The 14,466-nt window shown below is 33.4% G+C and overlaps 1 protein-coding gene across 1 annotated transcript in view; it reads right to left on the bottom strand.

Annotated features, from left to right (window-relative positions):
- Positions 1 to 6,017, bottom strand: part of LOC106464378 — a 14,828-nt gene extending 8,811 nt beyond the window's left edge. The window contains exon 1 of the mRNA XM_013924513.2: positions 5,714 to 6,017. Within this exon, the coding sequence (XP_013779967.1) occupies positions 5,714 to 5,773 (60 nt within the window). The 5' untranslated portion in view covers positions 5,774 to 6,017. The remainder of the gene's footprint in view (positions 1 to 5,713) is intronic.
- Positions 6,018 to 14,466: the final 8,449 nt, after the last annotated feature.

The following is a 14,466-nucleotide window of genomic DNA, read 5'->3' as shown; positions in this document are numbered from 1 at the left end:
GAATGTGGGAAAACTCAATAAAGAAGGTAGAAGTAGTTCCAAGTGCAGTATTGGGCCTATAACACCTTTTCTAAAAAAAGTCAAATTAACCTTCAAGAATGTATGTATAAAAATAGCTATATCTGGTAAGGCAGAGGATTCTAAAGAGGTTTTGAAGGGAGTAGTTTTATTCACAGCATTAAAAACATCTAATTTTATTTGTAATTTATATAGATTTTTCAGTGCTAAAAAAAACATGTTTACATTCGATTAATCTTTAAAATTCTTTCTTTGATTTGAGAAAATGTCACAACACCTTGTTTAGTGCTTTATGTTACTTTGAAACAGTTATTAAGATGCGATCTTATTAATGTTTACGTTGGCAAAATGAAGCCCAAAATTTATTGGTTTCAGATAAACTGTACGTCTCATTAAATACGCCTTTTCTACGAAACTTCATAAAACAACCGTCAGTTAATCAAGAACTCACACCTTTAAATTCCACACACTACTAATACAGAGGAAGATAACTAATATCTTTGTGAATTTAGTTTTGATTGTTTCATGCTTATACGTACAAAACTTTTGGAAGCAGTTTTAAAATTTATATAGAAAAAAAGGCGTTTAAATTAGAGACACGGTGTTTGTTTCACGTGCAATAATAATGCTTAATGCTTTTCTTTTTTTACGATATACAATCACCTTAGTTCAATACGTGCACCAAGAATTATTTGCAAGATGTCCAATCTGTACCCAATATCCTGCCAAGTATTTTGCGAAATTGCAGAAGTATAGGTTTCTTGGATACTTTGACGCAATTCATCCTGATTGGCAACCTTATTGTCGTAAACTATGTGCTTTATGAAGACCCATAAAAAATTTCATAATGTTATGTACGGAGAACGGGGGGATGGGTGGGGGGAGTGCAACTGATCGTGCTTTTCCGCCCAACCCACTGACCAACGAGCTAATGCTACAGTCTGGAATAATACATTAATAACATTTATCAGTGCTGCAAAAAAATCTAAATATTATTCTTGTCCGTGCAGCAAACCATTTGTTTTTATGTTAAACATTTTTCCCAGTATGATTTTTAAAAGGTATTTTCGACATTCTTGGACATCCTATATTAATATCATAATGAGAGTCTTACCGTGACTATACTTGCTACATTCATAGAATTAGTTAAAATTATGTTTTTCGAAAAATCATAATATGCAGCAGAGAAAAAAAAAACATTAAAACTAAATGTGTGAAACTATCATTAAGTACGGATCGTGATGAAACAAAATGGCGGCCATAAAAATCGTCCGTTTAAAACCACATTTAAAATGTCTGAATATTAACAATGACTATTTCACAGTACTGGCTGAGCAAAACTAAAGCTTATTTCACTTATGAAGCCGCCTAAATTACTATATACGGTTTTATGGTGTGAATCAAAAATTCACTATTTCAACGAATTTTCATCTAAGTAAGTAAGTGACTTTTCCTGACAAGCGTACAGAAAAAATGACGAACCTTATCGCTCTAGTTCTTTCACAAAACTCTTCCATCTACAGTCTCAATGATTCCTTTCTTGTACCGATGCACTACTTTGGGCATATAATTAGATTTGAGGATAAGTCGGTAAAGGTCCTGATGAGTAATAAAATCGAATTGGATATACACGCTCCCCATGCTTGGTATTGCTGACGCACAAAAATATAGCTCATAAAAAGGAAACAAACAAATACAATAAAAATGTATTTAAATGTAATAAAGACAAGTATATACATAACATAGCTAGCTATAGTAATACAAAAAATTTTAATGCTACGAAAAGTATTGAAACAAGAAGGTCAAAACTACAAAAACTGAGTTACTTAAAATCTAAAAAAAAATTATCCCTACTTTGGTTCAGACTAACATAATTACAGTAATTTGCCAAAGAAGGGATAACTTTTTATAAATTTGAATAACTCAGATTTTGTAGTTTTTACTTTCTTATTCCAATACTTTTGTAGCATTAAAACTTTCTATATTACTGTAGCTAGTTACGTAGATATCAATCCCTACTTGTCTTTATAAAATCTAAAAACATTTTTATTGCACTTGTTATTATAACTTTTAATAATAAAAATTTAAAGGATTTCAACAAAAATATTTTATAGATGCATCTCGGGTTTAACATTTGTTCACCTTTTTTTTTTGCTGTATATTTGAATTCGACATTCTTTGAGAGAGAAGCTTTAATAAATTTTAGATGTTTATTCATAACGAGCAAGCGTAACAGTTTAATCTAGACAGAATCGCTGCTTCATATAGTCGTAGATAGCTGTTCTATCAAACAGCCCTCAGTGGCACAGCGGTATGTCTGCGGACTTACAACGCTAGAATCGGGGGTTTCGATACCCGTGGTAGCCAGAGCACAGATAGCCCTTTGTGTAGCTTTGTGCTTAACTACAAACAGACGCAATGAATAATTTTTCAGAAATAATATGGTATAATTTATTATTCATATCGTATATTTCGACGTTACTCTACAAACAATTTTATTAAATAATTTCAATCCATTAAATTGGAGTTTCTTAACATAATTTTGAAATTTTGCATAATGTATATGTTTATATTTATATACACACATACATATATATATATATATAACTTAGTATCGGTAATGTCCCTTATAAGTTAAATTATTATGTCGTTCCTACTTCGCTTAATTTATTTCTACTAGAAATTCGCCTTGAAGTGTTGAGCGTATGGGAAGGCAGCAAGGAAAATCCACTCTTTGTCGCTTGTTTCTTCTCTAGCTTCAAACTGAAGCATAGTTACACAACTTAATATCCTGATTTACAGCTATTATACGTAGCTTGTGTTTTTATCTCATTAATTCATTCTCTTACTAGCTGGAGTATCCGTCCCCTGGATGGAAGTTATGTAAATTTATGATTAATGAAAGGTTATCTTAGGACATGAAAATTTGCTTCCTTCATATGTAACCAGATCAATCAGCGCCATGAAATGAAATAGTTAGAAAACTCCTCCCCTCTTCGTAACAAGCTTAGTACTGTTATTTAAAACAGCTTCAATCCAACTGGAGTTGTTTTAAAGTGGACAGGTTAAAAGACTGTGAAGTGATTATAAAAAGGCAAAAACGCCCATAAAAACTGCAAAACACAAAATGTGATATAGCAAATTTGCATGTATCTCCGCATGGACCAAATAGACCTTCATGCCAAATTTGATGAAAATCAATCAACAGGTAAAAAAACGCCCATTAAAAACGGCCAAATGCAAAACTGAAAATTTGTATGTACCCCCGCATGGACCTAATGAGCCTCCATACCAATTCTGGTGAAAATCCATCCACGCCCTATGAAGTAGTTACATGGACAGACAACAGACAGTACTATTATATTTATATATATTACTCACTTTGTACATGAACAAATACACACACACATCATTGTTTTTATATTACAAAACAAGATACAATGGAAGCACAATTAAATTTAAATGTGAATGTTTTCACCGTTAAGCATGTCATAATAAGCAATATAAAAGCAAAATTATGCAGAGTATTTGCATTGTTAAGCATATCATGATAAGCATTACAAAAAGTAAAATTAGGTACAACATTTGGATCGTTAAGCGTATCACGATAAACAGTTAATAAAGTAAAATAATTCAGAACATTTGAATTGTATAATATTATAAATACACTATACAAAATAGAAAACTCAGAAACAATCTCCCAATAGTGAACCTTTGTTTGCTCAAAAGTTTACTGTTGTAGCATTGTTGTTAAAAAGTAATAACGCAATTACATAGCAAAGAAGAAACTTTATACAAAGTTTCTCGAAAATTGATAAAAACATTAATTAAAACTTCTGAGTAAAATATAAGACATATATGAAAAACAGTTTATGTATAAAATTTCTTGATTTAGGAATCACTAATGAACAAAATATATGATAAAGAAGTGTGTTTATTCACCACAATAGGCACATATATGTCCCTCTTAAGAGCACTAACATGGAAGTTTGGAATTTTGTACCACTGCTAAGAAATGGTTTTGTTCAAATTCCCGAAAGTCTATCAACACAGTTCTGTATAAAGTTCATGAGGTCGATAGTTGCTGCTTACATACGTCAGAGATAGAGAGAAAGATAGTAAACACGTCATGTAGTTATTTATCCACAATAGAATTATAAGATTTTTTTGCTCTTGTAAACTCAGATTAAAGCAGGTAGAAGTGATTTGGAGCAAATTTCATTGGTTTAAAAATGTCGTAAAAACTTTGCGGTCTTTTATATTGTTACCTACATATTTTTGAGAAAGGTTCTATCATATCTTTCTCTATATATGTGTACATCATATGTAATAAAAAACACTGAATTATATTAGTCAAATATCAAAAAAGAAAGAGACTACAATAAATCCAAACCTTCAACGTATGTTCTAGTACCAATAGGACAAAGTTACACAATGGGCCATCTGTGCTCTGCCCACCACGGGTATCGAAACCCGGTTTGTAGCATTGTAAGTCCGCAGACATGCCGCTGTGCCACTGGGGGGCATGCGAAGTGAAAGCTATCACTAAGACTGTTATCTTCGCTCATTTTGTGTTTATCAGGTGAGAAGCATTTAATATTTTAATACGTATCTTTGATTCAAAAGAACTTATGAAATGTGTATTAAATTATTCATTGTTCTAGTTTACTTAACAACAGTTTATTATTCACGATTTTAATATTCTAGTTTACTTTTTTTATCTTATTGTTTTACTTGCTTGATGCTGGTTTGTTGTAACTTACTTATGCTATTTTGCTTTACTTGACTTCTTCTTCTTTATTGTTGTAGTTTATATAATCTCGGTTTATTGTTCTAATTTACTTAACATTTTAAAGTAAGAACTAGTTTAAATGCTATTTCAAATTTTATGGTTGCTCCTCATCGTGTATCATACCATTATTACAATTCTCTTTTTAAGTTGTACTGTATCCACCTCACTTGAAGGACTATCTAAAAAACAACATGCCAACTTGAAACATAATAATAGATAATAAAATAATCAATATGAAACTGCATTAATGGCTTATTAAAAACTATCCCTGGCAGATCAGCGTACGCTTAAATGCTTGAAATGCAAAAATTCAGTGGTTCGGTCCCTGTGGTGAGATCGGCACAATTGTCTCATTGTGTAATTTTGTGCTTAATAAAAAAACAACAATATTAGGTAAAAATTAAAGACAACACTGCAGAAATAGTATCCAGAGTTTAATCTAATTATCCTATACAAACTGGGACAGTGAATATTTCTTAGAATTTCATCCGTTACACGTTTCTCTTACTTTTCCATGACTTTGATTTTTTGCTAAAAATTATTATAGATATAATTTCAAAACGTAAACCTCGAAATTACTGAAATAGAGCGACTTTTCGAATAGCACATGTTTCAAATGGAAGGTAATATTGAATAAGATACATACATTTGACATTCATTGTAGTCTATACTCAGAGCTGAGACTTCGAGTTTTAATATAATCATTTCAACTACTGCGTAAGGAATAAACTGTGATGATGAAACATTTGAATTCGGTTTTCATCGAACTAATCATTTTTAACTTAATGTTTTAAGCTAGTTTTATTTTCTGCTATATTCGCAACTGATATCTTAATTTGTTTCATTGCAAAAGAGTTAATGAGCTGTAAGTCGAAAATGATATTTTGTACTGCAGTTTCTTACCTCATCTAGAGAGTAAACAAAGAGTAACGTGATAAGGATACTTTTGAAACGTCTCCTCATTCTTCTTTACAAGCTACTGGACGTTCTGTTTTTGTTTCGTTATCTGGAAAGGTAGAAATTAGAAGATAATAATAATTTTACTGATGAAGAGTTGGGTCTCAAGCTTCTCGAGGGTATCGAGCTTCTGTGGCTTCAGTCTGCAGGTGAGTTCTCACGAAGAATCGGTACTGCTCGGATTCCGGTCAGAGAAGTTTGGATGAACACTACAGAAGTTCTTAGTGCACACATACACAGCTATATATATATATATATATATATATGCATACATCGCTCGTGAAGAAAATCGATTCCGGCATTCGGCAACGTGATTGGTCAGCGGAGTTTGACGTACATCAAACAAAAGCTATCCAATTATTTTCAGATTTTTCTTTTTTCAGGAAAAGTTTTTCAGACTCATAGGGAAACTTCTAGTTTATGTGATATGTGTGATGCACAATATTGTAAGAATACTTTATGTACTCCCAGTAAGTTACATGTTTAATAAAGTGCAAATGAAACCTAGATCGAAATTCCTTTATTCTTATATATATATTTCAACTACGGTATTTTCAATATCGCAGAAATTCTTAATCGTCAAGTGTAACGAATAGTTTAGCACATACGAACAGTATCAAACTTGAGACTTTATTAAACTTAATACAAAGTGCTTTACTGGTAAAAAGGAAAAAAAACAATATCGTGGTTTTTATATGACGATAGAAGACTAATTTTAATCTGAATACATGTGAAATATTAGAAAATAACCAACTGCTATACTGGCGCCCCCAGAAATATTTTCAAGGGTGGCAAAACATATATTTAGGGGATCAGCTTTTACAGTATAAGTCAACAGACTAAAAGAATGTTATGTGTGCTTTGTTTTGTTTGAAGTTAAACACAAAGCTACACAATAGGCTATCTGTTCTCTGCCCACCACAGGTATCGAAACCAGGGTTCTATCGTTATACGTCTGCAGACATACTGCTGTGCCACTAGGGGGCGATATGTGTGCTTAAACGCAAACACAAAGTTATAGTTTCAATAAAAAGTGCTAAAAATATTTAATTTAACTTCGATGTTAAGTTTTCATCATAATACGTGCAATATTTTGCGAAATTTAAGTTAGACAAATGCCCCCTCTCGCCCCTTCCTGGGGGCGCCATTGAAAAGCTTTATATTTTGAATTTTTTAGTAAACTATACGTCACTCAGGACTATATTTCCACCTAAACACAGTTATTCCTGAGCGTGGACCAAGCGCGGCCTAATAGTTAGAGTGTCAGACTGTGGATCTGAAGTTCACTTCCCATTACTCCCTAAAACAAAATCATACTCAGTATCTGGAGGCCATAGGTGTCGCATAAGTGGGAGAACAAGTTCCATTATTTGGTCACACAGGGGTAGTCCATGAGTTTGCGATGGGTGTTATTGAAAATTTGCTTTCCATCTAAGCTTTTACTTTAATTAAAATGAAGGTTAGCTATGCGCAGATAGCCCCTATTTAGCTTTACGCGAAACTCGCGAAGAACAAATTGAAAATGGTCTTAAAATGCTAATCTCCTGAAAAAAGTTCAAACTATGTTATAATTACAACATGTCACAGTAAAACGTGTTCTGTTCGTCGCTGTGGTTGAATTTTATTTAACTTGTTCATACTACCGTATTTTCTTGAATATATTATGTTACAAAGTTTAGGTACCTCTTTTTTGGAAACTTTATGTTCCGTTTTTATTACTTAGAAGTAATATTCATTGTATTTGTCTTTGCTCAACGTTACTTTTGATATACCTACACCCCAGTGGCTCAGCAGTAAGTATTACGGTTTATAGCGCTTAAATTGGGTTTTGATACCCACAGTGGCCAGACCGCTGAGAACCTATTGTACAGCTTTGTTCGAAAACTAAACCAATAGCTTTTGATATATCTGAAATAGCTAAAAGCATATTGTATGATTTTAGCACCATGTTATTACCAGAACCATTGGGTGTTTTAATGAAACTAGAAAGTTACAAGTAGACGTAATCATATCAAACATGTCTTTCACACAGACACAAAGTTCAACCCCTGTTCTAAGATTCGACAATTTTGGTTTTCCTTTGTTTTATATTCCTCACTACCTGCATAAGCGTTCAAGCTTCTCGTCTCCAATCCATTTTCCAATGTCATCGAGCCAAGTGCATCTCCTCCTACCTCTTGCTCCTCTATGGTCAAGTTACTATACATTACTGGTTTCGGGTATACGTCCTTCGTAGGGTTTCATTTCAAAGCTATAGCTGTAGGAAAGCTTGACGAAGAAGGGTTAGCGATTATGTATATTTATAACTTTTTCGCGTTATTCTCTATAGCATTTATAATAACGCATGGTTTGAGTAGATATGTCATTTGTTTTTTTTCAGTTTGTCATATTGATTTTCTTTGATATGCCTAGTAACTAATGTATTTGTTTCAGGCCAACTAGCTTTTTCTTAAAAAGCTAAAAATGATATAAAGTAAGTTCGAATAATCTATGGCAAGCATTGGTTTTTTTATTGTAATTCCACACATTTTATTATACCGAGAAGGCAACAAGCTTCTGAATACGCCTCATGATGTAAATAGGTTAATGCAAAGCCATTTTTTTTTTATAGTCAAATATTTTACAGTAAGCGGAAAGCCCGGCATGGCCAAGTGGTTAGGGTACTCGACTCGCAATCTGCGGGTCGCTGGTTCGAATCCCCGTCCCACCAAACATGCTCGCCCTTTCAGCTGTGGGGGCGGTATAATGTGACAGTCAATCCCACTATTCGTTGGTAAAAGAGTAGCCCAAGAGTTGGCGGTGGGTGGTGATGACTAGCTGCCTTCCCTCTAGTCTTACACTGCTAGATTAGGGACGGCTAGCACAGATAGCCCTCGTGTAGCTTTGAGCGAAATTCAAAACAAACAAGTAAGCGGAAAAAGAAGCAAACTAGGATTAGAACCAAAACCATTTCTCTCTGAAAAAAAAAATATATTTAATAAACCTAAACTGAAACAAAATGAAACTACTAATTAAATGTTTATAGGTTCTGATGCCATTTATTTAACGTTTAATACAACATTTCAATGAAAAATTAATGCGATAAATCAACCCCTTAGCTCTTATTGATCAGAATTTTAATATTTCTCTTTATTAATCAACGTGTTTATGTTAAAGTACCAAAAACAAGCAATCTAATATATTATACCATTATTAGTCGCCATTTTTAACAAATGTTATATTTTTTTTCGGACTTTTCGTTCGAGTTCTTCGCCATCTTTAGTCTTAACGATACTTCTGCTACTGTTAGTTTATTCTATCATTTTCATGTAGAAAACTGTGAGCAAAGTGATTATGAACCAACCTGAAGATTCAAAATTTCACATTCCACAACATCCACTCCCAAAGGAAATTTCTTCATTTTCAGAAGATGAAACAATTTGTGCATATTGTGGTATTAGCTACCTTTTGCACCATAAAGTTAAGGTACTATGAACGACGTAAACGTAACAAATGCTAATATTACTATATCTAACTTAATTTCTTTGCTACACTTACTACTACTACTACTGGTACTAGGCCTAATAACTATGAATCAAACTTATTATGTTAGGTTTTAACGTTAGATTATGGGCATTCATCTAATGTATTTCATTACAAAGTTCATGTAATTAGTGTAACGTCATAAGATTATTGGAATAAGCATGTAGCCAGTGTTTAACTTAAAATTAACTGTATATAATAAGTTCTCCAAATGATAAACTGTGCCTAACGTATTTGCTAGTACTATATATATATATAGAGAGAGAGTAGTTTTCCTTGAATTTTGAGAACCGGCTTGGAACCTTGGCGGTACGGGAGACTGCTCCCCTTATTAAGAATTCAAAATTTACAGATTATTTTGGTGTGTTCTAGTACTTAATAATTAAATACCGGGAATATATATATATATATATAGAAAACGTCTGGACCACCGATTTAAAAGGTGCGTAAAAACAAACAAACATTTTGTATATTTGACAGTTTATGGATATTAATATTATCATTTAGGCCTAGGCCTAATACAATGCTCTAAAAGTAAAAAAGTCAGATCTATCGAACGTCATACAGTTTTTTTAAAAATGAATAATCTCAATATCATCAAACCATATGTCATATATTTTATTTGACTTTTGTAGAGTTGATTCAGTTATAATGGTATAAACATGAATTATTCAGTTTTTTTCTCAAAATGGTTGACAAGGGAAGATATAGATACCACGTTTCAGAATGCAGAGGTATTGACCACGTTTTTAATTTATGCTGTAAATTGTAATATAATAATTTTTAAATAAAACAATACAAACTGTTTTTCCTTTCGAAATAAGTTGAGGCAAATGCTAATAATGTTATAAAAATTTGTTACTCCCTTTTACAAATGTTGGAACTGTTTCGTCATACTAGAATTTCAAATAGTCTGAAATTTAGTTAACTGAGAAATTTAAATTTAGTTGTTTAATTGTACTTTGGATTTAGCAGTTAAGTAAAATCCGATATATAGTAATTTTATGTTATATATATATATCCAACAATATTAATACACACAGTTTTCTTTTTTAACACAAATACGTTTTAATATACACACAACAATACAATTTACAATAACAGTTATTACAAACAATGATTTATAAACAAAAGTTTTACAAACTTACAAGCAATATAAAGTCTTCTTTTTGGTCTGGAACTTCCTTGATATCTTATTGAGGATTCACGATGAGCGAGTTAATTACGAATTGATGTAGGTACGATTCGCTTAACGGAGAGCTAGCTAGCTTTGTCCGTCGTTATTCACCAGTCACACACGCCGAGTTTTCCACAATGAGGTTATATAATGTTTTCGTACAAATACTAATGTCTGATAAGAATCTGCTGAAGTTCAATGATTTGTAATGTTCGAACTTTGTAAATGTTCCTGGTCAAATATCTTAAGTTTTCCGATTAATAACCGTTATAATAATCACAGTTATAGCTTTTGGAGTTTATAACACAGAGACTATAGCAAACTAATAATAGATACTCTCTTTTGGCGTGGCGCGTTGGTTATGTTTATAGACGTTCTCGAAATTTCAGTTTTACGTAACAATACTGAGCTACATTTAAGGGTTTACGTACATACATATATTGTTGATTCTTACTCTCGAGAATCTTCTACAACTTTGGAGAATAGGCGGGAGTTTCGCAACACATATCTAACACTATAAGATATGCATCTTTTTAAATGTAAACTTAATCTAAGCAAACGTTGATAATAAAATAAATATATAATAATAAATTCGTCACAGTACATTTTTAAATGACATCGAAACAAGATGCATGTAAGATATCAAATTATGTTATCTCATGATACAATTTTTAGTCACCTGTTTCTGTTTTCGATCCAAAGCTGGACTACCTTGTTGAAAGGAATATTTTCACTTTTGGTACATGTATAAGGGTAATTGTATACATAAATAATTATTATATGGTAAGATTATTATATCGACGCACTCTTGACATGAAAGCCGAATTTTTAAGAAGGGCATAGACCATAAATCATTACATTGCTCTGGCATTGCTGACAGGAATTGAATTTTTTATTTATTTTTCTCGCTTTTCCATGCTTCCTCAAGTACCTGTCATGACCATATGCAAATATAAAATTGAAGTCAACAATATTAGACGAGCGGCCAATGACCCATCTTGGGAGATTTAATGCATACCCTCTACACAAACCCATATTATACCTTATATGAAAGCTCATTTTCTCCACATGAATTTTAGGCATGGTGTGGAGGTCAGTGATGGGTCGGTTGCCATGGAAACTATCATAGCAACGCATTAGATATGAATAATTTTTTATTTGTTCAATATATATATACATAAGGTTTTCTATCAGTAATCTATGACAAATTCATATTATAGATCTCTACATTGGCCCAACCCATCCAAGAAATAATTACCACATAAATTATGTCTTAGGCGTTTTTCTTCTTTTTTGTGTGATTCTTTGTTTGCATAACAAAATAATTATATAGTCATCCGATGGTCAAATTTTACCATATGACGATCATGTGGTTATTATTATCAACACCACATCTGTCTCATATTTTGTCATCGTGGATACTGGATCAGATTCCAGATTGTCGTGATCCATGCACTACCAAACCAAGACGAAGCACATAGTTTTCCTGTTTTTGATTATACCTTAACAAGTTTATAAAGAATCGTTCAATATATAATAGAATGTTAGTTCTATGCTGTGTATTTTTTCGACTTTGGTGAGATTTTTGGTTCATTCTGCTCCAGTAACCATCGAAGCGGCAAGATAGCATGAATTGCAGAATTTTAAATATGTATGGTATTTATTACAAGAATAAACAGAAATAGCTGTTTCTGATTTATGGTTTGAGGCTAGTGCAGATGCTGTTCATGCAAGTACACTTACAATTTAAATCACAATGTATGTAATGTTTAGCAACAATTTGCATGAACAAATACCAGAAACATTGAGAAACAATCATAGTCTAAACACGTGCCAGAAGGTAATATTAATAGATAGGATCACATTTGGGAATGACAGCAATTACAGATAAAGGTTTAAATTACAGCAGTTCAAGTGGATGTTACCATCGGGTAAGTTTATCCAAGTAAGTCTTTTGTTGCAGTGTAAATGTGCATCACAACATGTAACATTAAACGATAATTGGTTACTGATGTTCATCATCATCGGCTTGAAAAATAAGAGTTCATGAATTGTTGCATCTTTTGCCACCATTACATTCGCATAGTTCCGTACAGGCCAAGTAGTTTGTTTACATGCACAATTTGTCGTGCAAGAACGCCGACCTCCACAAGAGCAAAGGAAATCTTCTAGAACTTCCGTTGACGTTTGGTTTTCGAAATACACTAGAATCGCATCAACAGAACCAGGGCTGTGCTGCCATCCATGGCCAACTGGAGATGGTATGTTTGGCTGAGCAAGATGCACCTAGAACATGAAGAAAACTAGACTCACATAGGGTTAGCTTTGCAAGGGCGGCGTCTTTTGCTGTTGCAATTTTCACTCCTCTAAAGGTTTTTAGGCTACCATAATCCTTGCTAGTTTCAGGTTTATAGAAAGAAACAGTGAATCTATGGATAGCTTCTAAAGCACTATCTGTGTCTGGCCCTGCTAGAGATGAAAGATATTTGAAAGTTTCTGCTTTCTTATCGAGGAGCAGTTTGACAACCTTCTTTCCAATGCCAAAATACGATGACACACTATCATAGCTGGTTACAGCGTGAACGCTAGACAACATGTTACAAAATATGCAATCAACAATTTTGCAGATGTCGTTAATTGAAATGTATCTCATTGGATCAGCCGTTGATGTGATATGTTCCGTTTCAACCAATACCCCTTTAGTGTTTGTCGTCCATGGTGTGTAATGAACAAGAAGGACTATGACATCAGTGTCAGATGTTTTAACTACGATTCATTAGGATTCTGCATTAATGGTGCGAAAACTGATACAGGTGTCTGCTTTTTCATGTGTTTCAAAAATTGCTGGAATATCTGAACTTCCCATTGATGTGACATACTTCGTAACTTTGCCATCAGTAAACTCACAAGAAAAAATCGGTTGTTGTTTTTTGATGACATTTTAAAAAAGCAGGTGCTTTTTTTATGAGAAATTAGCAGGAGATTCTATGTTCGTGGAGACATTGAGAAACTTGCACCATGGCGGAATGGGTCTCCCCACAGTAAATTGGTACTGATGAAACTTTTGTCCCGTGGCTTGGCGATGTGCCCTCTCTTCTGCTTTAACCGACTCTTGATCATCTTATTGATCAAACACGTCGATTATGGTGTCGTAGCTATCGAAGATTTGTATCAAATGTGCGAAGAAGGCTGATGAAAATCATAAAATGTCCTATAGTCATCCCCAGACATTGACTGGATGGTCCCATTGCATCTCCCATATAGACACTTGAGCAGAATCACATTGTAGTAGCCTCTTTGTGGTCTCTACCACCTCTTCTAGTCTGTGACTTAGGTCTGCTTTCTTGTTTTTTCTCATGATCCGTCTTCGTGGAAAATGCAGTAGGAACTGCAGAAACAGGGTTACTAAGAATCATTTCCATTATTACACCTTCACGTGTCTTTGCCAATGTTAATGGTCGTCAGAAAAGGAGCTCGACTCCTATGTTAACATTAACTTTTTTCCTTCGGCAGGCAGGTCGTGTTTTCTTTGTCATGTTGGCAAATTTCAAAGTCCTGATATGGGGATTAGGCTATAAAATCTTCGTGTTCCATCTGTTGAGAAAGCTCCATTGACAAAACTTTCAAACTAAAGCTGTCCATTTTCGGTTTGAACAGTGTCGACACCTTTCTTCTGATACAGTTCACAAACATGTAAAGAATAAGATCGAGAAGAATTATGTAAGTCCACATGTGAAGCTTCATATTTGTGTCCTTCCTTATTTGGTATTAAATCTGTGAGCTGGGCTGGAGTTAGCTGTGATACTTATAGCAAACTTCTATTCTGATTCTATGAATCATTAACATTGTATTTGTAGGCTTAAATATTCATTTCCAAGTTCACCAGCACTGTGATCAGATCTTTCACAAAGGACAGTTAGAAATAGGTCATACGCGCTGGTCTGTAAATCAAATACGTCACGTTGTTTATGGTTTAAGTGTCATAATATTATTACGACAG

This window comes from Limulus polyphemus, unplaced genomic scaffold (assembly GCF_000517525.1).
Source record: "Limulus polyphemus unplaced genomic scaffold, Limulus_polyphemus-2.1.2 Scaffold1633, whole genome shotgun sequence".
Classification (NCBI taxonomy): Eukaryota; Metazoa; Arthropoda; class Merostomata; order Xiphosura; family Limulidae; genus Limulus; species Limulus polyphemus.
The sequence above is the reverse complement of the archived record's forward strand: the minus strand, read 5'-3'. Positions and strand labels throughout refer to the sequence as shown.